We start from the raw sequence: 27,574 nt of genomic DNA on the forward strand, positions 1-27,574 counted from the left end.
TTGCTTAATTCCGTGCATGGTCATTTTGTATCTCCCATATACGTTCTCTTTTGCTGAACCTAAATCTTGTCAATGCGTTATTTTAAAAAATACTTTTTGAAATTACCCACACCCTAAACAGCAGTTCTGCTGTGTGTATACAAATGCTCTGGAAAGGCACAAGTCAGGTATTGGGTGTAGGCACAGGACAAACCGCATGCTCTGCCTTGGCAGCCCTGTCCTCACCTGCAAGCTGCCCACACACGCTCCCTTCCAAACGGTGCTCCTCTGACGCCAATTGGCTGACTGAGCTACTTTGGGAGGAAGCCTATGGGAGGGGAGTGGAGAGGTGAGGTGGATAAATATTTTATAAACTACACTTGAAGCTTAAAACTTGATTTACCCTTTCAACCAAATTCACACTTCAAGTCCCATGTCTTCTTAAAAATCTTGGACGCTGAAGAGTTAAGGGGGTATGGAAGCTGGTGTAGCGCGGGGCTGTCATCCAAGGCCAGCTTGAAAGGCAGCAGGAAGGGTTTGGTTCTGGCTGGGCTACAGACCAGCCATCTGGATGCAGGGAAGGCCTAGAATGCCAGAAACAGCTTTTCTTTTTGGTGTTAGGCTTCATTAAGTTCAGCCTGGGGAGAGTCTTTTTGGTTTAAGACCCAAACTGAGAGTCTTCTTTGAACAGGGATTCTGATATTTCCAACTTTACATGAAACAAATACTCATTACATATATTCTTTTGGTAAAGAAAGTCACAAAAACCAATGTACATAATTCAGCGCATGTTTTATAAGTATATAGACCACTTTCACTAGACTTATAAACACAAAAGAAACTATGTGTAGTATTTAAATAATTTTGCCAGGAATAGATATATCTGGATATGACATCTGAAAAAAAAATTGTTCTTTATATTGTGCCACTTTGTGACTCTTGTGAAGAATTGTTTTTCCTATAGTTTATTTGAAAGAGGTATTTCACCACATTGAAATTGAATTGCTTTTACGTCCTTAAAAGTACTTTCTTCATTTTTGTTTTACATTTAATTATATTACATTTGGCATAATGTTTAAGTGGGCCAGTTGTAATTCTTTTCACAGGAAATTTTTCTTCACTAAAATTGAAAAAAACACCAACAGGGAAATTATAGCAACTTCCTACTCTATATCACTCATGAACATACACTCTGGAAACCACCCTCTTTAAAAGATATGATCTATTCTTCTCTAGCTATAGCAGCCTGTGTTAGATTTGTATGTGTTATTCTTAACAATTAAAGGAAAAGGTGAATGTAAATTCACTCGGGCAAAACAAAGTAGGAAAGTGAATATTATCCTTAAGAGAATTCTTACCTTAAGGAAGAGAAAATGCACGTATCTTTCTGGGTGGGGAAGATGGGGCTGGGGTGAGGGGTGGGGAGTGGATTTATTTTTTTCTCTCCAAGTCATTAATTGCCACCTAGCAGCAGACAAGGGAATTGCGTGCTTAACTTTACTTCAATTCTAGAAAATATTGGTTTTAAAGGTCACATTACTTTTATTATGACCAATATCTAAAGAATTATTAGCCTAATGGTAAACTAGGAATTGAGGTTTTTCTCTCTTGTAATGAGAAAAGAAAAAAAATACAACAAATAAAACTTTTGGCTTATTTATAAGAGTCTCTTTCCATCCTAAAATGTCTGTTCTTTTGTTTCTCTATGGTTGTTACCCTTGCCACCTCAGCAATAAGCCAAAGGAAAAGAAATTCTGAAGCCACTTTGACACTAAAAAAATGCTGGTTTTGGCTTAGGAAAGGAAAAGATGCCTGTTTTTAACACAGAAAGCAGTTGCCCAAATAATCTCAAGGTGGATTTCTATAAAAATGAGACTGAACATTTTATTTTGCTAGGACAAAAAAATGTTGTTTATTTTGAAAATCAGAAGACATCTTTTTATAAAAAATGAAATAATTTCCAGACCAATTGATTACTCAAATATGTTAAAGAAGAGTACCTTTATTTCTAACTTCACCAACCATGTTTTTATTTTTGTTGACAGTCAGCCATGCTGAATGCCAACTCTTTAAAGAAAAATAGGTCTCTATTATTGTGTTTCATAGATCTTGGCAGCTAAATAAAAATTAAAATTTTCTAGAGATTAAAGCAATTAAATATTTAGACTTCAAAAGTTAACAAGTTGAAAAAGGAGGTTCTAGGCTGAAAGTGTAACTTAAGATACTGAATGGCCAGAGGGGTGGGCTCACTGTATACTTCTAGTTTGCCACTTTTTATCTAGTTAAATAATAATAGGTATCGTTACTGTATTAATTATATGAGTATATTATTACTAAGGCAGCGAGCAACATTTTGCAAGACAAATACTGGTTTTAAAATAATAATAATAGTAGTAGTAGTAGCAATAATAATAATAAAAATAGCTAATAAATATTGAGTATTTACCATGTGCCAGCCAATGTGCTAAGCACTTTAAATGAGAAATTCACTTAGTCATTGCAATAATCATAAAAGATACTAGCCAATATCTTCTCTACTTTATAGATTTAAGCAACAACAAAACAAAGGTTCAGAGAGGTGACATCAGTCAACAAAGGTCTCGAAGCTCCTAAGTAACTAAGCTTAAATACAAAGCCAGTTGTCTTAACATTGAAGTCCTCAGCGGTCAATTCTTGGAACTCTTTTCTATCTACTCCCACTCTAGGCCTGTAGCTCTAAATAACTTCTTTACAATGATGACCTTCAATTTTGGGTCTCCAGTGAAACTCTCCACTGAATTCCAAATCATACGCCAACCAACTATTCCATATCTCCATCAGGATGTGTAATAGACATCCCAAACATGAAATATACAAAACTGTATTTATCTTTCCCCCCAAATCTGCTCTTATCTCTTCTTTGTCACAGTTCACTGTAACTCCATTCTTCTGCTTGCTCAGACCTAAAACATTAGTCATTTTGAAACCTCTTTCTCCTACATGCCACATTAGCAAGGTACTGTTGGCTCTGCCTTCAAAATATATCCAGAATCCACCTACGTCCTTCCCTTTCACCATTACAAATCTGGTCTAAGCTACTGCCATCTCTCACTTGGATTACTATATAATTGCCTTGATCTTGTTACCATGCCCAGCTCCAAACAGTCTGTTCTCAACACAAGGGTCAAAATAATCATTTAAAAATATCAGTCATGACATTTCTCTTTTAAAAACCCTCTAGTGGCTTTCTATCTCACTCAAAGTCCTCCTAGTGGCCTAAAGGCCCTATATCATCTGCAACCCCCACCCCATTTCCTCTCTGATTTCATCCCATAATAATCTTCTTTGGGAATTTTTACCTGTTTTGTTATCTGAGGTATTCTCAGGATTTAGTAATAATGCTTGGCATATAGTAAAGTGATTAATAAATATTGTTAAATCAATGAGATTTATCTGTCTCCAAAGCCTATCCTCTTCATGATTCCCTTCTATGCATATACTAGTGGCTCTGAGTTGAACATGGTTGGTCGGACCCTTCAAAGTGGCTCTTATATGAAAGCTCTACTATGGACCAACAGAGGAGATATTTGGTCTCCTGGGGTTTTAATGGCTTCCACTCTTTGAAGCATGAGTTGGCCTAGGGTACACCCTGATTCTTATGCAGTAGTTGCAAAGTTGATCAACAAGGGAATTTTGTAGAAAGAATAGGCCAGAAAAGCAGCATTGCTTCTGTAATTTAAAGACTATTGTTAGTTACTTCTGGATTAAAAAAAATTTTTTTTAATTGATTGATTTAAGATTGAGAAAGAAACATCAATTTGTCGTTCCACTTATTTACACATTCATTGGTTCATTCTTGTATGTGTCCTGACCAGATATCAAACCTGCACCTTTGCACATTGGAACAACACTCTAACCATCTGAGCTACCCAGCCAGGGCTGGATTTGGGCAGGGAGGGGGACAGGGTGGGTGGTTAAAAACTAAATAAAAATAAACAAATTCTAGTAAGAGCCAAGGTAAAATTTTCCCATGGACATGTAATATTCACTGTTACTCAACTATCTAGATGACATTCTGTAATAATTGCTTAATTTCTAGAAAAATATTTCTAAACAACTTAAGTATGCCAACAGCTTTTGTACAGGCCTCTCTTTTGGTTATACATACTGAGGGAGAAAATTATGTTACACAGTTTAGATACGACTCTAAATTGTTATTCTTCCAAATTATGTCTATTAATTCCAATCTGCTCTATTGCAAGCTTTATCTATTACCATTAGAGAACATTAGCTTTTCAATATCTAGTAAAAAATAACAATAAGGTGGGCGTGGATACAGACAAGGCTACTTTAGAGTGAGCCATCTAAAGGCTATCAAATGTTAGTGAAGTAAATGATGGTACACTCATGTGATAACAATAGCTTACTGTTAGGCCGACATTTAAAAGCATGCGACATGAAGCAATGTTTGTGGTATAATGTTTAAATTAAAAAGCAAGTTAAAAATAAGCATATATAAGTTGACACAAATCTTTGTGACAGTTTAGTTTGTTGCAATATTAATTCTATGTGTTTACCTAAACCCTGCCCCTTGCCCCTATTCAAGCAGATATCCAGGCCTCATATTTTTATAAGGCGAAAATCAAAATCCTCTTAGAAACAACATAAGCTCTGCCTGTCCTTTGAAATGAGAAGGGGGAAAAAAGAAAGGAAGCCTGTGAGGGTGAGGTACAAGAGAGATCCCGCAAGATTTGGAAGTCTGTAGCCTGTTGGTTGAGTGAACAGCTGAGACTCCTGTCTTGCTCTGTGACAGAGCCGAGGATGGTGGCACAACCTCAAAGAGGAAGGCTGCTCCTGGGTGTAGGGCCTGCAAGATTCACTCACTTGATTCCCGATTCTTGAGTTCCAAGTATGGTAAAGGAATATTGGAGTCATCAGACCTGAAGATGGCAAGAGGAAATTTAGCAGTAAATCAATGTGTAGAGACAACCAAATTTGAGGTTATTCCAGGTATTTCCACAATAATTACTGCCCTAGAAACTTTGTACAACTGTAGATGGAGAGGAAATTCTCAATAATAACCAAGATTGAATTTCCATCAGCATGGCAGGTGTTAGATTCAAATTGATCAAAAGAAATGCAGTATTTCTTTCTATGGAATAAGAGTCTCATGCATATTATGCAATGCACACACAGTGTATTACATATTATAAATATTGGAAAAATATTCTCAGGATAATTTCTCTCGATTCTTTAGAGAGATATTGTTGTAGGGGAAAAATCACTAAAAATTTTAACTATGATTGTCTCTATGTAGTGGATGACAGGGGATTATTCTTCATACTGTGCACTTGAAAAAATTTAAATAAATGTGTATTCTTTTTATAATTGTAAAAGTTATAAAACCAACTGTAAACTGACTCTTTTTTTCCTTTTACTTGTATATCTGAGCAGGTAGAAAACAGGGAAGGGCTTACATCATAATCTTAGGTTCTACTTTCCAGCTGTTTTAGACCTACTGATATTGTTTCTAGGAGTATAATATACACTAAGCCTCAAGAAAAGATAACAGGTTTCTCTCACATTAAAAATAAGTAGTGTATATCTCCTGCACCCTGTAAAATTTAAAATATTACTGTATCAGTCAGGGTACCAGCAAGAAACAGATGGCATACTCAAAAGGGTAACCGAAGGGAGTATCATCAGAATGTGGGCAGGGAAACAGCAAGAGATAATGCAGTACCATTGCCAAACCGGCACCAACATGGAGGGAGAAAGAGTAATAAGTACTCTGTCTCCTATTGCCCTCGATCTCCTGCTAGAACCCTACGTCAGCAGAGTTCAACCAGAAGCCAGAGAGGAAGGAGACTTGCCGCTGTAATCCATAAAGGGTGAAGTAGATGCCTATGGATAACAAGACTATCCAGCATGGTGAAATCAAAGTACAAGCAATTCTACAATTTCACTATAAATATTTCTAAATTTAAAGATTTCTACTAGAAGAATACTGGAAACACACACTTTTGGACATCAGTCTTTGGTACTATGCAATATATCGACAAGAATATTCATTATAGTATTTTTGTAATACAGAGACTTGGAAATAATCTGATTGCCACCCATAATTAAGAAAATTATTGTATTTCCACATAATGAAATACTATGAAACTGCTGAAAACCATATAGATCATTACTTATGGATATGAAAAGATGGCCATAACTTTTTAAGTGTAGTATTCATTCAATAATGTTTATTAAGCACTAAGTATGTGCTAGGCATTGTGCTAGGTGCTAAAGAAACAAAAGAGAACAATCTGTTCATTTAAATCTATAAATTTAATTCACTAAGTTCACAGTGATTTTTAAAAATGACAACTAGTATTGTTGAATTTCAGGAGGAGGGCACTCATATACTGCTGTTCAGAGTATAAACAGGTAAACATTTCTGGAGGGCAACCTAGCACTTCTTATCAAAAGCCTTAGAAATATCCATTTCATTTGATCTTTCAATTCTACTTTTATGAATTTTTAAAAAGATTTTATTTATGTATTTTTAGAGAGGAGGAGGGAAAGAGAAAGAGAGGGTTCTAAAGCACTTTGTTTTTTTTTCTTTTAACCTTTTTTAAATGTTTTATTTATTTTTAGAGAGAGGAAGGTAGGGAGGAAGAGTGGGAAACATCAATGTGTGGTTGCCTCTCCGGCGCCCCCTAATGGGGACCTGGCCCACAATCCAGGCATGTGCCCTGACTGGAAATGGAAACAGCCACCCTTGCTTGGGTTCACAGGCGGGTGCTCAATCCACTGAGCCTCACCAGCCAGAACTATTTTTATTAATTTATTCTAAAGAAAGGAACACAAATGTACACGACAAAATATATCGAACAGCTCATAAATGAGTTGCTTGGGAGAAGGGGGTACCTAAATATTAAACAATAGGGACTTGGATAAATAAAATATATGTTTATAAGGTGGAATACTAGGGAGCCTAGGAAATATTTAACATAGAAAATGTCCAAAGTGTGTAAGTGAAAGGACAATACTAAATTGTTCTGAATTTGAGTAAATCACTTAAGTGATATGAGTCTGTTACTTTATCTGCAAATCTCAAATCCTTAAGGACCCTTTCAATTCTTACCTGAGTCTAGACATTCATCCTTTCTTCGCTATAAAGAAAGCCATCGTTGGCAGTCGGTAGATGTTAGTTTGGCAGCTGTTTGCAGAGCTGTCCTAAACTGTTTTATCTGGGGACTTACTAATAGATGCGAAGAGAGAATGTGTATTTTGGGAAAAAAATGTCCATATTTTTCCTCAGTGGCCTAATCTATTTCCAGGCACCATGCTTGGTTTTGAGGGCACAGAAGACATCAGTGCCCTCAAAGAGTTCAATGTCTGGTGGGAGGAAACTAATGATAATGATGAAGAGTGATCAATGACAACAGAGCCTTGACAGGTGAGTTCTCCTTCTGGATTCCAAAATGTAAAGAAAAGCGTGTACACAACATACTCGAGTAAGAGTATGGCTGACACACAGAAAACGGACTGTTATTTTGTGGCCTTTCTTGTGGTAGTCTTGTTCTTCTCAGAGTCACACAACACCAGCACCAAATTTCTGTGGATGCTTTATGAGAGGTTTGGCTGCATATTCGATCACCCCGAGAAGAAGCTGTCCACTGGAGCGATTTCAGGTGCATCCGGCAGGGCCAGTGAGAAACTGGAGAGTATCTGCAACTCACAGGTAAATCGCGAGGATCTAAGCATCGTTAACTTGGTAGTGACTGCCAGGCAGCTTTTTGCGGCCACGGGCATTTCTGGCCAGGGTTTCCCGCCAATCTCAGTTCCACTTTCTCCCGAGGCCCCGCCCACTTTTGAGCCTCGGCGAGCTCTGTGGGCGGGGAAGCGTTGGAAGCCCATCGATATCTCTGGAATAGACTGCTCTGCCCTGCGCCTCTGCCGTCAAAATCCCGTAGACTTCCCTGTAGATCGCCGAGCGGTAGTTTCGGCTTCGCTGCTTGATCTGCCGCTTTGCAGGAGGTTACTGCCAGGTCTGCGTCGGAACCATGGTGCGTTGGATTCCAAGCCTAGGCTGGGACGGGACAGAGGTCCGCTAACTGGACGATGGCGAGCCGCTTCTCCTGCCATTCTTAGAGCGGTCGGGGGCCACGGGGCGTGGAAACCATAGCAGTCAGGAGGGTTCGGGCAGTGATTCAGCATCTCCGGCCTGCCGGGGAGAGGGGCGGTCGGGAGTCAAGTGCGGCCTTTCTCCTGGGTTTGTTTCACTTTCTGCTGGGCCTCAGACACTACCTTCTCCGTGACTTAGCCGAGTCTCCGTGACTCGCCCCTCAAGTTCCTTCAGTGTAGTAGATTCTAAGCAGTACTGAATGGGCCCCTCGTGCTCTACGTCAGGGGCGTGAGAAGAGATAATAGGGAGTTGACGTGGAGGCCTCCCTGTACTGCCAGTGCGAACTTGACCCCAGGGTTTGGGTTCCTGTACCGCGTGCATTTACCCGCTGGGTCTATCTAATTTTTCTCTCCTCTAGAACTCTATCAGAAAAGGCCCTCTTCAGTCACTTTTTCCAGTCACCTAGTTTTACAGATGGGTAAACCAAGGCTGAGAAAAATGATGTTATCAGGATTACAACATAGATCTCAGGGCTTCCGGTACTCCACCTTCTCACCCCCTTGACTATTTTCCCAAGTACTGTTCTGGTAGACCTGTTTAAATGCCGCCATTAAAGCAGTAATGGTTCTGTCGCTGTAGCTGTTTGAGTCCACTTCTGACTTACTGAGGACTTTTTTTATTCATTCAGTATGATTGCCTGTACTTAAAAGGCACTATTTCAAGTATAGTGAGGGTTCAAAGATAAATCAGACATGTCCCTAAGCACAATATAAGGAAGTAAGGGACATGTAGGTAAAGAACTGGTGAGAGTATGTATTGAGAGAAGTATGGAAGAAAAAAAAACCAGGAGAAATCTCAGATAGACATTTGAGCTAGTTTTTAAAAAAGAAATGCTTTTGACGATATTAGGGTCTGGTATAAGGGAAGAACATAAGCAAAGATAGGAAAGAAAGTTGACACAGGAACTTAAGTAATTGGCTGAACCCAAAAGGAGTGCTATGGGTGTTGGTAGGACTGGACGTTCGGTCCCATCTGGATCTGATTCCTCCTCCCCCACTAGCTCATGGTATGTGTAGAATTGGCTTGCCGCTGAATACATGCAGTAGTAATCTTACAGTGAGGTCGTATTAATAGTATTGTGTTAATGTTAAATGGAAACATCAGAAAACTTTTTTTTTAATGGTAGAGTTAGTTAAGAGTTGGGATTTGTGATGTTTTTATATTAATAGGCCTTTCTTCTTTTACTTCAGTTTCGAAACCAGTATGACAATGATGTCACTGTTTGGAGTCCTCAGGTAAAATGTTTTATACTATTTCTGTGAAGTGGATTTTGGTGGCTACTGTATGTTTAGAACATCATGAGATTGTAGGCTGGGAGAAAATGGAATAGAATCATTTTAGACATTCCTGGAACCTAAATTTATCATTAAATTTCCTGGTTTAAAAAACATCATTTGAGATTTAACTGTACTCATCTGAGATTTTGGAACTCTTAATTTTAAATTTATAAAAGGGTCTTGTATGACTCTTTTAAGATTTTTTTTTTCCTTCAGGGCCGGATTCATCAAATTGAGTATGCAATGGAAGCTGTCAAACAAGGTTCGGCCACAGTTGGTCTAAAATCAAAAACCCATGCAGTGTTGGTTGCACTGAAGGTAAGTAAAGCAATTTAAGTCTATCTTCCTCCTTTAGAAAACAAAACTATCAAACATAAGTGTCACTGTATAGATAATAAAATTGCAAACTTTGTTTTTTATCTTTTATAATGTCTGTATTTAGAGAGCACAGTCAGAGCTCGCAGCTCATCAGAAAAAAATTCTCCACGTTGACAACCATATTGGTATCTCAATTGCGGGACTTACTGCTGATGCTAGACTGTTATGGTGAGTTATGATCATAGAAAACAAAAGGAACATCCCTTTTGACTTATATTGATTTAATTTCTAGAAAAGATTTAGGTGAGATATGTTAGGAAGTTCTCTTCGAGAGTGTTTATAAGATTGTGAATACCTTAGTGGATTTGGGCTCAATTACTAAGTATTCCGTTTCTTGATCCCTGTAATAGTAACAAATAGAATTAAGCATATTAACACTTTGGAGAAATCACTGAATAATGTGATACTTGTTAACTCAGTGTATATTGTTTGAGATGATGTTATATCTAAGAAGAGCTTGACAACTTTTTTCTGGTTTCTAAGAAACAGCTGAACTATCCTTGCTTTCTTTAATACACCAGAATTTATCAGGCATTTATTTTTTGCAAAGCTTAATTCCGGGTACTGCAGGTAAATCAGACATAGCTCTTGCCTTATAGGAACTGGAAATCTAGTAGGATGTCTATAAAACAAGGTAGAAAGTGGAGAGTAATAGATTTCTGTGAGCACCCAGAGGAGATCAAGATTATTTCGAGTTGAGAGACATTGTGTAAATGAAGAGCTGGGGCTTTGAAAAAACACAGATTGAGTTTACTTCCCACCTTTACCACTTAGTATCTGAGATTGGCTAGTTATTTAACCTCTCAATTTTTTTAGTATCTTTTTCAAGGTTATTGTTAAATAGTCTAACATGTAGACCATTTAGCAGTGCCTTCAGGTAATAAGTGAGCGTGTGTATTGGGATATGGGAGGTAATAGGCCAAAACTAATGTGTGTCAGTGTGACTTATTTGGGGAAGAAAGAGTATAACCACTAAGGGAAAATAATAATGCTAATGTTTAAGCTCCTGCTCTCTTAGGTCAAGCTGTATAGTGACAGCATTATTGGTTTCTGTTAGCTCTTGAAAATGTACAATATATTGCATTGTCAAACCTTTTATTTAATCTAGCCTGTCAAAAATACTGTCATGTCCACGTGTAATGAATATAAAAACTATTGAGTTGTTTTTACACTGTTTTTTATACTAAGTCTTTGAAATTTCTTGTGTATTTTGAACTTATGATACATCTCAATTTAGACTAGCCACTTTTTAAGTGCTTGGTAGTCACATGTGATTAGTACCTGCAATGTTGGGGCAATGCCGTTTAGACAGCCTTGGGAAGTGTACTTAACAGTGCTGAACAGCTTGGTTCCTACAGTCAGCATTCAATCATTAGATGTGACGTACAAATAAATTGGACAAACCAATGCAGAAAGAAGGACGGGTATCTGTTATTTATGCTCTTGGCTTTAAGAGGCATGGATTTCATTTTCCCCAAATGTCAGACTTGCTTGAGTCTTTTCAGGTTTGACAGTCCAGAATCCAGCATTTCCACTAGAATTCTGCTTATGGAGAGAAGTAGCATTGGCAAGAACATGTAACAATGTCCTAGTATGGATTCTATTTCCTGAAATTGCTCTTTTGAGGAAATTTTAGTCAGCTTCCAAGAAAAAAAATAAGTAATTACACTTTTTGCTGGTCCAAGACCTAGAATTTAAGGCAGTCTTGTTCATAGTTGGAAGGATAAAGAAAGAAAGAATACTCCTTTTTTCTTGCTCAGCTTTCTCTCAATTCTATAAATGCTCTGAGACAAAGGTTTTTTTAATTTATGTGTTAGGGTGTTTTTTTTTTTAATCTCGTGTAACCTCCACCTTAGAGTTTGTTACAAAAACGCATCCTTCCATGTCTTTCTGGTTCCCGAATGTAATCCGTGTAAATGTTTGGAAGAAAGCAGAAAAATCAAACTACTTTATTCAGATTTGAATAGCTCTGTGATTAAAAATTACTAATTTTTCTTGTTTCTTTTTTAGTAATTTTATGCGCCAGGAGTGTTTGGATTCCAGATTTGTATTTGACAGACCTCTTCCTGTGTCTCGTCTTGTAGCTCTAATTGGAAGCAGTATCCTTTTTATGTTACAGTTTTGGAAATGAACTTTAAAGGATTTTGATACTCCTTATGTTAGTTATTAGGAATATGATAATATATGCATTGGTAAGATTACAGAAAAAGTTTACTTTTCAAGAGCAGATTGTTTAAAATTTAGGAGACTTAATGGGAACTTTTACCATGGAAGAATGGGTTCTAAAATAAGGAATTTGTTTGCTCTTTCATCAGCCCTTATAAACCATTGATATTTGGCAGACATAGAAAAGTTCAATTTTCAGGAAAACTAACCAAGCATCACTTTTAGAGGAAATTTAAAGATTTTATTGGTGGTTCTAGATGTCCTAAAAAATCCTTGGCTGCTCACATCCAAAACAAATGAGGTTCTCTTCATGGCAGGAAAACATTTTGTTTGGACTAATTCTTGGGTTTGGTGGATAGTTGAACATTTCTTAACACTGTACCAAAGAAAAATTGCTGTGTTTTATTGTCTTCTTCCTATGGGAGATTACGCAGCAATTAAGAAATCAAAGCTCTTTGTTAGTAATATTTAATTTGAAAATAAACATAGTACTTTATTCCTTGTTAGAACAGGCTCTTTAACTAGTTTAAGAGACCCAGATACCAACGCAAAGATATGGCAGAAGACCATATGGTGTTGGGCTGCTTATTGCTGGTTATGATGTAAGTTCATAGACTATTTTTATATTTTAATGATTTTTTAAAATTGACTAGAAATTTTCTAATTTTTAGTTTAACCAAAATCAAGAATTGTGTGTACTTTTTTCATATTTACAGGATATGGGTCCTCATATTTTCCAAACCTGTCCATCTGCTAACTATTTTGACTGCAGAGCAATGTCCATTGGAGCCCGTTCTCAATCAGCTCGTACTTACTTGGAAAGACATATGTCTGAATTTATGGAGTGTAAGTGATTTTTTTTTTTTGGCCTTTTCCAATCTTTATATAATGAATTAGTACGGCATCCTAAATGAGGAAAACTACCAGTCTTGTAGAAAGAGCTTTTTAAAAAATTAAGACCGTGAAGGCCCTGGCCAGGTAGCTCAGTTGGTTAGAGCATCGTCCCAATATGCCAAGGTAGTGGGGTTTGATCCTCGATCAGGGCACATACAAGAATCGATGGATGCATAAATACGTAGAACAACAAATTGATGTCTCTCTCTCCCTTACCTACCCTTTCTCACCCCCACCCCACCCTTATCTCCTTTTCTCTCCCTCTCAAAAAAGAAAATAAGCCCATAAAGTGTTTATTTCTTTTACACATGCTAACTTTTACCCTTTCTAACTTTCTAACTATCACAGTAGTTTCATTCATCAGTAGGACTTTTTCAAATATAAATATGTGTTCCTAACCGTGAAGACTCTTGTCAGTTGGTCTGAAGAGTACCAAGACAGAATTAAGAAACACTGTACTAGCTACCAATTTATGGTCTATTTACAACTTTTAGTTTTCTATGATTCTTTTCTTAACTTTTAGCCACACAGACATTTCTGCATTTAGTAGTCCATAAACAAGTAAAAAGTCAGTGTAGTTGTGGGAGAGAAAAGAAAAAGATTTAAGATGCGATGATACGGCAGATTTTCAAGTGCTTTGCTTATGCAAGGGTCTTACATTTTAACACATGCTTTTTAAATCACTGAGGTGATCTTGTGGGGTATTTTCCCCCCTTTCATTCTGTTGTGGTATATTGCATTCATTGACTTTGGGGTGTTTTGTTTTGTTTTGTTTTTAAGATTCTATTTACTTATTTTTAGAGAGAGGGGAAATGAGGGAGAAAGAAGGAGAAAAAAACATTGATCAGTTGCCTCTCTCATACCCCCAGCCAGGGACCTAGCCCACAACCCAGGCATGTGCTTTGACCAGGAATCAAACCAGCAACCTTTCGGTTTGCAGGACGATGCCTAACCCACTGAGTCACACCAGTCAGAATGTTAAACCATCTTGCGGTCCTGGGATTCAGTTTGCTGGTATTTTGTTGAGGTTTTTGTGTGTGTCTATAAGTCAAATCGATCTATGGTTTTTTATTTTCTTGTAATATCTCTGTCTAGTTTTGGTATCAGGATAATATTGTCCACATGGAAAGAATTGGAGATTCCTTTCATAAAGAGCAAAGACAGTATCTAGCTTTTCACAGAATATACTCTACAAAACTTTGAGCTTTATCATTTGTGAATCAGGATTTTGATTTAACTTACCATAAGGAAAAGTCAAATTTAGTAACAAAAGCCTTGTGTGCTCTTATTAAATAAAACAATACTCAGCAATGTTATTACTAGAAGATTATAGGGCTAAACATTCACCTTTTGACTGTTTTTATTGTGATATATTTAGTATGTGACTAAAGCAATGATTTCAGTGTATAGACCCAACAAATAAAAGAAGCCTAGCATGAAAATGGAATTAACAAATAATTGTGAATATATTATATAGGCAATTTGAATGAATTGGTTAAGCATGGTCTGCGTGCTTTAAGAGAGACACTTCCTGCAGAACAGGACCTAACTACAAAGGTAAATATCGGTAAATACCTTGTTTTCCAATTGTAGACATTAACATTACAGTTTAATCATTTATTGTGTAAATGTAAGAAATAGAGGAGTATATACTAATAGTTTTGTAATTTGGGAGATCATTGCTTTGGCTCATTCTTTCTCTTTAAGCTATTCACTAAGTGATCTGCTTTTGAAATTATTTTTTGAACTTTTTGCAGGCGGGGGGGGGGGGGGGTTGGTATAAAACCAGTAGATAAAATGTTCTTTACTTCTTCAGCAGATAAGAGTGTCTTCATATTTTTAATTCAATTTACAAATACGTGTATGTTTTAAGCACCTCCCACATGCAGGCACTAAGCATTAACAATATAGTAAACACAGTAAACATCTTGGTCGTTATGGTACATATATCTAAGTGGGGGGAGACAGATGATATACCTGTAAGTAAATTACATAGTATACTAGGAGGTGATAAATGCTATAGAAACAATAAAACAAGTTAGGAGGAGAAAGAGTGACCAGTTGGGTGTAGGAAGGCAGTATGGTGGGTATAATTTAAAATAGAGGTCAAGGATGGCCACACCCAGAATGTGGAATTTGAGGAAAAGATCTAAAGGAGATGAGTGAGTGAGCCATGCAGATGTCTAGAACAAGCTTATTTCAGGGAATACAAGTGTAAGAGCCTTGGGTCCAAAATGTTTCTAGTGTTCGAGACAAGGAGGCTAGTAGTGTTGGAGTCAGTCATCAAGAAGAAAAGGAAGCTAGAGAAGTAATGGAGGCCATATTGTGTATGTCCTATAAACCATTGTAGGTACTTTGGATTTTACTCTGAGTGAGCTGTTAGAGTTTGAGCAGAGGAAAACCGATTTGACTTAGGGTTTTTTTTTTTTTTTTTTTTTTTGAAGATTTTATTTATTTATTTATTTATTTATAGAGAGAGGGAAAGGGAGGGAGAAAGAGAGGGAGATAAACATCAATGTGTGGTTGCCTTTTACATGCCCCAGTTGGGGACCTGGCCCACAAGCCAGGTATTTGCCCTGACTGGGAATCGAACCAGTGACCCTTTGGTTCGCAGGCTGGCACTCAATCCATTGAGCCACACCAGCTGGGACTGACTTAGGTTTTAAAAGAGTCACCTGGTTGCCATTTTGAGAACAGATTATAGTGGGCATATGGGTGGACATAGTTTTAAGACTATTAAAATAATTCAGGTGAGAAATTGTGATGCATTACAGCCAAGTCATAGAGTTGGAGATGATGAAAAGGGGTTTGATTTTGGGTATGTTTTGAAATTAGAGCTGAAGATACCCTGGCTGGTGTGACTCAGATGTTCTGTAAACTGAAAGGTTGCTGGTTCGATTCCCACTCAGGGCACATGCCTGGGTTGCAGGTTTGGTCCCCTATTGGGGCCCATGCCAGAGGCAAATGAAAGATGTTTCCCTCTCTCTTTCCCTCCCTTCTCCTCCCTGCTAAAAAAAAAAACAAAAAAAAACCTTAAAAAAAAAAAAAGAAAGAAGCACCAGAGAAGTTTGCTAACAATTTGGTTGTAGAGGTGTGCGGGGAGTGCCTTCAAGGTTTTTGGCCTGGTAAAAGAAAGACATTTGTGATTTACTGAGTTGAATATGACAGTGGGAGGGATTGGTTTTGGGATAGAGGTTGTGGGAGAAAATCAGGCAGTTAATTTGATTTGAAATTTGAAATGCTTGTTTGTCCATTTGGTGATACAAAGTACACAGTTATCAGATGAGCACCCCATGGACTTTGGTAGAGAGTGGTCTAGTCTAGAGTTACAAATTTTGGAGTCTTTATATAGAAATAGCTTTTAGAGACTGGATTGGATGAGATAGCTAAAAGAATTGAATAGTTAGACAGAAGGTTTGAAAACTGAGCCAAGGGCACTCTAACCTTTATAGAGATTGGGAAGTGAGTAGGTATTAGCTAAAAGAACTGAGGAAGATGGCCAGGGAGGTATGAGGAAAACTTGGAAAATGAGGCATCCTTAAAAATAAATGAAGAAACTATTTCAAGGAGGAGGAAATGAAAAATTGCTAATAGATCAAGGAAGGTGTGGATTGAAAATTGACCATTAGATTGGCAAGGATGTCACTGGGGACTTAGGTAACAACCTTAATGGAGTGTTGAGGCAAAAGCCTAATTGGAATGGAATCAGAAGAGGAATTGGTGAACAGGTCTTTGAAGGATATTTTCTGTTGTGGGTCCAGAGAAATTATGGGTGGTGATTGGAAAAGTAAAAAGGGGTTTGTTATTTTGGTTCTTTAAGATGAGAAGTATGCAGCAGTCTGTTGGATGAAAATAATCCAGTATAAAGGAAAATATATGTAGGAAAAAATATGAGAAAAACTGCTGGACCAACTTCCTTCAACAGTACACAGGTGGAAAGGTAGGCCATAGTAACAGGAAGGGAGAGAATGTAGGGACACAGATACAGGAAAGAGTGGGTACTGTGGGAGCTTGTGAATGTTCTCTTCTTAATTTGCTTTTATTTTCTCAGTGAAATAGCAAGGTTTCCAGCTCTAAGGAGAATAGGGAATAGTAGAGTTGTCCAAGAGAGTAGGATATTGAATAATCTAGGGACCTCTATAGTACAGTGCAAGAACTGCTAAGGGCCTCCCCGAGGTTCATGACCAATCAGCATATTATAAATCCATTTTGTTACAGTGGTTGAATACTTACTATTTAATATGTATATGAAGACTTCATAGTCTGCATAATCTTTTCTAAAGAAATTTTCCTGTTATCAAAATATTTTTGAAAAATTAGAAAAGTACATTAAATGTTAAAAAATTGTTTAAAATACCTATAATGCCATCACTCCAAGATGAATATCTTTTAATACTTGGATATAGCCCTGGCTAGTGTGGCTCAGTGGATTGAGTGCCGGGCTGTGAACCAAAGGGTTGCCCGTTCAGTTCCCAGTCAGGACACATACTTGGGTTGCTGGCCAGCTCCCCAGTAGGGGGTGTGCAAGACACAACCACACAATGATGTTTATCTCCCTCTCTTTCTCTCACCCTTCCCCCTCTCTAAAAATAAATAAAATCTTTAAAAAAATAAAAGTTGGATATGCATTTGCCTACTGACATTTTCAGTTCGGAATAGTTTGCTCAGGTATCTGGCTTCCTAATTTCATATTTTTACTGAATCATAGAAAATGGCCTAACCCTGGCCAGCTAGCTCAGTTGGTTAGAGCATTGTCCCAATACGCCGAGGTTGGGAGTTCAATCTGTGGTCAGGGCACATACAAGAAACATGATGATGATTGCATAAATGGGTAGAATAACAAAGCAGTGTTTCTCTCCCTTCTTCTCTCTCTCCAAAGTCAATAAATAAAATTTAAAAAGAAAACAAAATGGCCTATATATCCTTACGCCTAAAATTTTCACTAAAATTTTAATTTTACAGGGGCTATTTTGCACTGGTTAGCAAGCCCCCACCAAATTCAGCTCTTTAGAACCTGAAACTTAATTTCTTTGTTTGGTAAGAAACATCATGTCTTAACTTACACAAGAAACAAATTTGATTATTTCTTAGGAGTTAGGCTCACTTCTAGTAAGTGGTTTCACCCTTTACACTTGTATGCAGCATATTCCCATTATGAGCCAATTTGCAAATTTTCTAGATGACATACAACTTGGGGGTTACTTATGATTATCAAAAGTGAGTGTTTAAATCTGCATATTATAGGGGCTTACTAGTTAAGTCTTATTTGAGTGCTATGTAAATTTTTATTCATTTTCCCCCCAACATTTTATCATAAGCATTTTTCAACCTAAATTCTCTTGATTTTTTTTATTTTTACCTTTTTCCCATCCTCAGAATGTTTCCATTGGAATTGTTGGTAAAGACTTGGAGTTTACTATTTATGATGATGATGATGTGTCTCCATTCCTGGAAGGTCTTGAAGAAAGGCCACAGAGAAAGGCACAGGTATATAACTAATCATAACACAAGAGGCTTTTCTATAGTAAACTGCCATTCCTACCACAACTTTGTAAATCTACCATTTTGTCTTTAGTTATTGAGATAAGCTTATAATTCAAATATCAGTAGGAAAACTATGCAGAGTAAAGTGAAATACTGAAGGGGCGGTGATCTCCGTAAACACAAAAAGGATTGATTGGTCATATACAGGGGTTGGCAAAGTAGGTTTACAGTTGGTGATACAAATAAATAATGCAATAAATAATACAGGAATAAGCTTGTTTTGCATACTCACAACTGTAAACTTATATATCATCTTTACCACACTTTCTAGACATCTTACAGGGACAAGTAGAAGACTGGGACCTCTGCTAGGATGGCTGGGCCTCTGTCTATGTAGTCTCCGGGTTCCTCTCTCACAAGGATCTCTCTAGCTGGGCTCAGAGCTGTAAGAGTTCAAAAACTCAGAAGTGAAAGCTGCCAGGTACTCTTAAGGCTAAGGCCCAGGACTACTAGCACAGCGTCACTTTGGCACATCTTATTGGCTAAAGCAAGTCTAGGGCCAGCCAATAGTGGGACTGAGAGAAAATTCCCTGGGGACCAGCTTTGGAAACTAAGTTGGCTCTTCACAAACATCGAGAAAGGATCAAGAAGTGTTGGTGAATCTCAGGTTACATATTGGGCTTTAAATTGCATTTTTGCAGTACATATTTGCTACTTATAGATGCTTATTTGATAGCTGTGTGATTGAAAATAAAGTGTCCTCTACAGAAATTTCTTCTACAGCATGAATTTCTTTACAATTTGAAAGGATATTGTTGGTATTTGGAGAAGCAAGATTTGCATTAAACTGCTGTTGGTAAGAACCAGCACTGTTGAGAAGTGGCACTTTTGACTAGAGTGCCATGCAGCTAGTTTGTTTGATCATATTTTTGCTGTGTGTGTTAGTGCGAATGGAAAAGGGTATCTGAAATGTGATTGCTAGTAGTGGTAATGAAAAGAAGGCCTTTAATTGAGCAAGACAGAGTATGATAAAATGCTAGAATTGTTTAATGGCGCTTAGATTTTGAGAACTGTAAAATTATATTTATTTCTTTAAAACCCTTTGTTTAGAAATTTTAACAGGATACCTAAAATTGAGTCTTTAAAATATACGTAACCCCTTTTTCTCATAGATTTCTTTATAATGTAATATTGCACATTTTCTTTTTTCTTTCTCTTTTAAGCCTGCTCAGCCAGCTGATGAACCTGCAGAAAAGGCTGATGAACCAATGGAGCATTAAGTGATAATCCTTCGGTCTATATGTGTATTATCCAATGTGTAAGAATGCAGGAACATGACCTGATGACAATACTCTATACTTTGAACCAAAAGATGCAGTGGTAGAATGGTATGTTTTAGGAATCAGTCCAGCTGTGAGTTTTTCCCAAGCAACTTCACCGAAACCACATAACGGGATGCATTTTTCTTTGAGAGGGTCTATATAATCATTTTCTAGAAAGTATAGTTATCTGTACTAATGTTTTTATATGAAAAACATAGTGTCTTTGTGGTTTTAAAGACAACTGTGAAATAAAATTGTTTCATCTGCTGGTGTATTGAGTTTTTATTTATTTTTAAGTAGCTTCAACTACATAAATAGTAGTCTGAGATTACAACTGGTCACTTGCTCTGTTTGTCAGATAAATTGCCATATTTTTAGTGGTGGGGAAAAATAATACCTCTTATTGTTCAGGCCTTATACCAATTTCTCAATGCGTGAGAATTCATGGAGATTTGCTTCAGAATACTTTGGTCTCAGTGTAGGGAACTTCTGCAAAAATAACGGGAAATTTTAATCCAAAACCATCATTTCCACTTATCCTGCCCATCCACGCTCTGGCATAATCTTTAGGCTGCCTTCCATTATTCCTATGAGCTGTGGACCAAGATACTGCAAAACAATTATTATCTTAGACCATGAAAGGGAAATTAGAAGAAATCTGATTTCAAAATCAAAACTAACCCAAAATTTTGCTACTAAGAAACCGAGAGGAGTTATTTTTTAAGATTCATATCTTTCTGTAGTGGAGCAGTTCCATTAGAGCAGGGGTGTCAAACCCATTTTCATCAGGGGCCACATCAACATTGAGGTTGCCTTCAAAGGGCAGAAATAATTTTAGGACTGTATAAATGTAACTACTCCTTAACTGTTAAGGAGTCGAAATTACATTTGGCCCTTTGAAGACAACCACAAGGCTTGATGTGGCTCCTGGTGAAAATGAGTTTGACACCCCTTCCTTAGAGATAGGGAAATTGGATTTTAAAACTAATTATACTAATTAGCTGCTGTTTGCTTTGGGCAAGTTTCTTAGCCCTATTTTAAGGAAATATTGTGAAGGTTAAATTGGAGGATTTGTGTAGAAATACCTTGTATACCCCAAGATTCACAAAATGTTAGTTTAAACTTTTTTCCAGGTTGCCAAAAATTAAGTGTTAATTGGTTTACACCTCTCTGTGACTTCTTGAGGGGAGAGTGGCTAACAGAAGCTCTGGCAACCTTGTTGAAAGTCCTCTGACTCAATACAGGAACGTATGAGATGCCCATCTCCACTCTGGAGAAACCTCAAGAGTCTGCCATTGGAGCTTGGGATGAGGCCACAAGTATTGTACCATGTGGCCACTTAACCAACAATAGACTTGCACAAGCACAGGTGACTTGCACCAGCACTGACTGGGTGAGAGGGAGTCCTCCCACTTGCCTGCAGACCAATGGGTGTGCAATCTGGTGAAGGAGCACAAGTGGGAAATTTCATAAACTGCTCTGTCCTTGGGCAGGTCTTTTCCCCTGCGCCTTTCCTGGCATGAGCCTTCGTCTTTGTGAAGTGGTCGTGTTTAAAGATTGTGTACATCATTTTTGTACACTGTTCCTACATGTAAACCAATTACTTGGCTGGCACTCAGTTGGGAAAAAAAAAGAAAACTGATCTGTATTGTACTTTGGGGGCAATTTTAGAAATTTTTTTCAACATGTGATTTTAGTCTTACATGCTGACTTCAGAAATTAAAATTTTCCTCACACCAGTAAGTTTCATTCCCAGTGAACAGAGTTCATTGTGATGCCTTTTCTTTCATGTTTTGTCTAGTTATACTCGGTTATTCCATTTAGTCTGTGTTAATTGTAAACAAAATTCCTAATGTCTTTTCATAGAAACTGTCACTCTGATATAAAGATAATATCCAAATCACCGGGAATTTATTGTCTATATGTGCATCTTTGAAGAACTGGTATGGTTAAAAATAAGAGGCAGTAAAGTAGGTGACAGGATTGAGCTGCTAGTCCCAGCTTTTTCAGTGTCAGTTTTGCGATTTGGATTAAGTCCCTTTTTTTCTAGGCCTTGATTTCCCAGACACGTAAATTTTTATGATTCTTAGTATACGACAAGGTCCTTGCTCTCAAATAATGTATAAGTTAGCATTAAAAATGATGTAATCACATGTTAAAGTAAAAATAAGTCCCCAAACAAAAGTGCACGTTTATAGCAAGGCAGGAAGAAGTAGAGTATATAAGGTTCTGATAATCTGCTCAACAAGTTCTGTGTTTATGCTGCCTATGAAAATTTTAAGTGCATACCTTAAATGAGGTTTTATAGAACCATTTTTGCCTTTTTTCATATTTAATAGTTTACTTAATACCTTGGTCATGGTAAGCCTCAAATTTTACTTTGTAATACAGTGGAGCCTCCAGGGCAACTGAAGTGGGTATGGTTAGTCTTATACCTTCCATGGTGGCCCTAAACTGATAAGCTTTCTTAATGCTGTCTAGTTTTTATTTGGGGGGGGGGGCTTCATTTCATGCCAACAGATTGTCATTTCCTGATAGGTGAGCTTGGAAGCCAGATAACTGCATTTGTAAAAATTCCATGTTAGAAATGAATACACAGAAATGGAACATCCTGTTGTACACACATCTTGGATTGACCTCAAGGAATTAGGCTGGGGGGGGGGGGGGAACCAATCTCAAAAGCTTACATTGTCATTCATTTATATTACATCCTTGAAATGACAGTTATAGAATGGAGAACAGGTTAGTAGTTGCCAGGGGTTATCGAGGGATGTGGCCATGACTATAAAAGAATAGGAATGATCCCTGAAGTGGAATTGTACCTTGATGTGGTCATCACATGAATCTAAACATGGTACCTAAATACACAAATGAGTGCACTTAAAACTGATGAAATGTGAGTGAATGTATGTATCCCTGTCCATTTCCTGGATTTGGTAATTTACTGTTATACAAGGTGCTAATTGGAAGAAACTAAAGAGTCTATGAGATTTCTGTATGTCACTGCAATTATCTCAAACAGTTTAAAATGAATGCACAGGATTTGAGGAGCACTCAGAATGTGCTATAAACACATGGACTTTTTGCTTGATTGTTCCAAAGAGAGGAAATCTCAAAACAGCTGTATTCTAGATACGTGAGGCACTATTTGTGTTCTATCTCCATATCCAAGGTTAACCTGTAATAAGGGTAGGTTCTGTCAGACCTCTTTGTATTCATAATATTTTGCTTAAGTCTTCAATTTTTATTTTTAAAATATTTTAATTGTTCAGTTACAGTTGTCTCCATTCCCCCCCCCCGCCAAAGACCTCAATTTTTAAAACAATAATGGGGGGGGGCGGGGAGCAGGGATACCGAACCTCAAATGGGTAAAATTGAAGGTACTATGGCTGATGGTACTCTAACAATTGGGTCTTTGGAGATAGGTAAAATCCTTTAAAACAGTGACTGTCAACCTCCCTTTATGCATGACAAATTCATAATTTATTTGGTGTTCATAAAGGATTATGAAAGGGAAAGTTACAAAAAAAAAATCACAAGTGAGACTTTAATGTCAAGTAACTCCAGCCTAACTGCAGAGGCAGAGCGATTCAGATTACTGCAGACGTTAAGAACGCAATGGATCTTCATATAATCGAGTGTCCTTCATTAGAACTTAAGTTACTTACCCAAAGAGTATTAGTTACTTTCCCGGTTTATTAGTGGATGAACTAGAAAAGGGCTTCCGGCTGCCAATCATGTGCTATTTTCCACTGGACCACAGAACCCTGTAAAATGTGTGTCCCCTCTCTCCAAACTTCCACCCCTTGGCTATTTTAATTCCTGGAATAAGAGACTATTGCTAAATAGCATTTAAATGACCACAGCGCTTAATTCAGGCGTGCAGGCAAAACAATAAATAGTTTCCAGTCCTTTCGGCGGCCTAAACCAAGCGCGGTAGAGAGCGGAGAAACTTAGACCAGCTGGCAGCGCGCAGCCGCATGACGGAGAAGGCATGTCCTCTCTGCGTTTCCGTAGGACCTAGGTGGCTGTAGCATCGGTCATCTCCCCGCCCCCTTCCACGTCAGCCAAGGACTTGCGGAGCCACAGCTTTTGCTGGGGGTTGGAGCGAGAGTAGACGGTCCAGCGGTTGCCCCAGCTGCTGCCCGTGGAAGCCAGGTAGCGGGCCACGAGCCCCCAATTCCAGAGGCATGGAGGGTTGGGCAGAGTCAGAGGAGCTGGCTCTGTAGCGGGAAGATACGGCAGGGGAGGGACTAGGCCGCTTGCGTCCAGGCCTGGAGAAGTGGGGCGAGGGGTTGGGAAGCTTTGGGCGGGACACCCGGTCCCGGGCTGCGTAGTGGCCAGGGGTCTTCTTCCTAGGCCCCCCAGGTTTGCCATTCCAGTCTGGGAGTTACTTTGCATCAAGAAAGGGACAGGGAAGGGGCGTGGGGGTGCAGCGCACGGATAGAGGCATCCACGTACGCAGAAACGGGTGCCACTATTAAACGCGTTAAAATACTTAAAAGGCTTTAGCAGAGTAATGGTGCACAGGGTCTCGTCACTCGAGCAGTTCAGATTGTATACTATGTTAAATCATTTCTATAATGTAGTGGGGCGGGGCCCGGGGACTGTCACTCTATGCTGGGCCTTAACTTTAGTACAGCATTCTAAATTCCGGGCGGGGGGTTGAAGTGGAAAATAATATACCTTAGGTCGAAACTGACAAGTGCTTTTTTTTTTTTTTAAATATTACTCTATTTTTATGGGACACAATATAGATTGACCCAACCCTTCTAATGCTTCAAAACTCATAAGCCAAACTGAATGAACTTTAGACAGTAGAGATCACGGTGGTTATGGTTGTTCTGTTTTTTTCTTTTTTGAGAGGTGTTTACTTATAATGATATCCTTGTATTTATTTTTCTAGATTTTCTGGCATTTATCATCCTTAAATCTTGTATCAAGGGTTGATTATCACCAAAAACCATGACAGCTGCTGAGAACGTGTGCTACACGTTAATTAACGTGCCAATGGATTCAGAACCACCATCCGAAATTAGCCTAAAAAATGATCTAGGTAAACTTTGATAATGTTTTGACAGTGATATGAAAAAAAAAAAGCTCACTTGCATTTCAAGTTCCTTTATAATTAGACATGCTTAATTTTTGTCTAAATCTTTCCTAGGATCTCTTCAGTAGACCTTTTGTCTTATTAAAAATGAAAACTTGTTACCTGTAGACTTTCAGTATTGGTTTTTTGAAATAAAACATCTCAGTTCAGCTTACTACAGCTGAAGAAATATAATAGTTATAATAAATCATATAATAATTATTTGTTAGGTATTCTTAAAAATAGCATAATGGCTTCTCTAGTTTAATATATTATACTTAAATATAGCTGATAATTCTCTGTAGGTAACAAGCTGAGAGAATGTGCATTTGAATGTCTTAGTTCCTTTGTGCATTTAACGTCCTATTACTTAGCTTGTGAAACCAAAAGAACTTTGTTCTTTGGGTTCACCACCTATTGAACAAATGAATCAATGCTGGAATACACATGTATTTTCTAGAACGGTTTAAGCTTTTCATTTTTAAAGCATTTGTACAAAGCAGAAACAAATATGTTTCTGAATTTTAAAAGTATACACTGTATCTCCTTTTTGCAATTCTGTCAAAAAAATTTCTCAAGTAATGCACATTCCAAAATAATGATTCTTGTTTAATTGAACTACTAAAAATAAGTTTACCTTAAACTGATAACTACTGTTTAAATAGAGTAGAATGAAAATTATGCTTCTGATCTTGAAAGTATCTTTTAGAAGATAGTCACGGTTTGAAAGGAGACAATATTTTACTTAGTATTCCCTCCTCTTAAGAACGAAAAAAAATCTTGTTTTATGGCATTTAAACTGATACCCTTATTTATATACAAAAGCCATATATATTATGAATATATGTATATTCGCATTTATATAGCAGAATAAGATGCAAAATAACGAATAAACTTTACTCCCAAAATACTTAAGGTTATAGCCAGAAAGGTAAAGAACAAAATCTGTCCTTAATTGTAAACAACACCCTTTCGTAATGCAGCTGCCTGGACTACCCTCCCCTGACCAGTAACTAAATGAGTGTTCTAAAACTTCATATATACTTTTGACTTTATCTCAAAAGAGTTGAGATTGAGAAAAAGTTTAGAAATAGTTTCCAGTATGAGTAACGAATACTTTTTTGTTTGGTGAAATACTGAGTCGCTTTACTGTACTTTTCTTTACCTTTAATCACTGGATATGTGCTCTGATGACTGTACATTCCCTGGAGTATGAAGTACTTAGTATGTTCTGGTAAATTTTCCATATTTTTTGGTAATGTTCAGAAAGGAACAGAGTTTTGAAAATTTTGAAGATGTTGATAAAAGCATTCCCAACTTCAATTTCAATTGTTGGAATAAATAGAAGTAGGTGTTGGGGAGGCTTCAAATAAAAATGGTGTAGTTTTTTACAACTTTGCTATTAAACTTTTAAAACTTAACCTTTAGTTACAAGTGGTGTTTTATCCTGCTAAACTTTCAGATTTGCTAATTTGTGAAAAATAGATAAAAACTGGAACAGAAGAAGCCATCAGCATAATAGTGATAGAATTTTATGCCGTTTTGCCTCTGTCCTTTACAGCATCAAACAAATTAGGGAAAAAAAAAACTTGGAAAGGAAGCTTTGAGACAAAGAGAGGAAAACCTTATCTGCTCAGGGAATACAACTTTAGCCACTTAGAACTTTGCCTAGTCTGTCTTATTTTCTTGGTTATAACTATCAGCTCCTGCCATCTCTCCTGATGCTTTGTTTTGTTATCCTCACAGACTTTAAAAGTGAAAGTTTGCTCAGATTGATACTCCATCTTTTCAATTCATTTCTTGATTTGATACGATGCACACCAATTTTTATTCTTATATGGCAGGAGATGTAATACTCTGAAGCAGGGAGAAATGCATGAGAAGTTAATCAGTTTTAAACAAAAATACTGACCCTTATGAGATAAATATGACAGTAATCCTTACTGTGTTTTTGGTTCAAATGCCTGAAGGTAGGAACTTTTGATTTACCTAGTACAATTCTTCTGAAGCTTAAATCCTTCCTATAACTCTACCAACTGATCATTCACAGTCTCTGTCTCTTTGGCAACAGCAAAGAATTCTATTTAATAGTCACTTGACTCTCCCCTAAGTATTAGAAATTTGTTTCAGTTCTATTTTTTCCTTATGATAACTCCAGTATTATTAAACACTTTTGTCATCCCTCTTCGTCCCTTGTTCTAAGTACTTGTTTATTTTTATGACCAGAACAATTGTAGTAACACTGTATTTGTCTCTTATATTTCTGCCTTTGAATTTTGGGTCCAAAAGATGTACCACAAGTTCTTTAGTAGTCAGTGATAACGATGTGAAGTTACAGATTGTTTTGCATAAAATACTTAATAGTGCATTTTTTTTTAGGCTAAGTTAACAGTAAACTAATATCTTAAATGTGTTACTCTTAATTATAAACAGTGGCCACTAATCTAGTACATTTTGTTTTTCTGATTTTTTAGGTAGTTTCTTAAGAAAGATTCTAAAGCCTGTATTTTAAATTCTAAAGATTCTAAATTCTGATTTTATAGCTTGTAGGAATATGATAGGATCTTGGAATTAATCTAGTCTTTGGTTCCCAATCTTTTTGAGTTTGAGGATCATCCTAACGTTGAAAACGTGTCACTGATCCCCCACCTCCCAATAATGGTTATAACTTCAGTTGAGAAAACACAATACATACGAACTAAAAGCTACTTTGAATTCAGAAGCACTTAATAGCATCTATTTACATTTTAAAAAATAGCTGCATGCTTGTTTGAGGCTTATATTATTTAGTAGACCTATACATTTATGGTCTCTGCATTAATTCCAT

At 37.3% G+C, this 27,574-nt stretch overlaps 2 protein-coding genes across 3 annotated transcripts in view; both read left to right on the forward strand.

Moving 5' to 3' along the window:
* Positions 1 to 7,880: 7,880 nt before the first annotated feature.
* Positions 7,881 to 19,929, forward strand: PSMA1 (proteasome 20S subunit alpha 1). The gene is made up of 10 exons (XM_024559022.4): positions 7,881 to 8,018; positions 9,328 to 9,372; positions 9,631 to 9,732; positions 9,857 to 9,960; positions 11,803 to 11,891; positions 12,490 to 12,560; positions 12,675 to 12,804; positions 14,330 to 14,409; positions 18,229 to 18,339; positions 19,560 to 19,929. Exons 1-10 carry the CDS (start codon positions 8,016 to 8,018, stop codon positions 19,614 to 19,616), a joined length of 792 nt encoding a protein of 263 aa, XP_024414790.2. The 5' UTR covers positions 7,881 to 8,015; the 3' UTR covers positions 19,617 to 19,929.
* A 3,779-nt stretch (positions 19,930 to 23,708) lies between these two features.
* The window catches only part of COPB1 (COPI coat complex subunit beta 1), a 41,442-nt gene continuing 37,576 nt past the window's right edge, over positions 23,709 to 27,574 (forward strand). For both annotated transcript variants that reach the window (XM_024558775.4, XM_024558774.4), the window contains exons 1-2: positions 23,709 to 23,816; positions 24,565 to 24,714. In XM_024558775.4, the coding sequence (XP_024414543.1) occupies positions 24,624 to 24,714 (91 nt within the window). In that variant the 5' untranslated portion in view covers positions 23,709 to 23,816; positions 24,565 to 24,623. The remainder of the gene's footprint in view (positions 23,817 to 24,564; positions 24,715 to 27,574) is intronic.

The sequence above is a fragment of the Desmodus rotundus genome, chromosome 5 (genome assembly GCF_022682495.2).
Source record: "Desmodus rotundus isolate HL8 chromosome 5, HLdesRot8A.1, whole genome shotgun sequence".
Taxonomy (NCBI): domain Eukaryota; kingdom Metazoa; phylum Chordata; class Mammalia; order Chiroptera; family Phyllostomidae; genus Desmodus; species Desmodus rotundus.

What these genes read in the sequence shown, in the direction of transcription:
- PSMA1 (XM_024559022.4), top strand. An exon ending in GCTGATGCTAGACTGTTATG is followed by an intron (nt 9,961 to 11,802) that starts GTGAGTTATGAT and finishes TTTCTTTTTTAG; the next exon opens with TAATTTTATGCGCCAGGAGT. An exon ending in GGCCACAGAGAAAGGCACAG is followed by an intron (nt 18,340 to 19,559) that starts GTATATAACTAA and finishes TTCTCTTTTAAG; the next exon opens with CCTGCTCAGCCAGCTGATGA.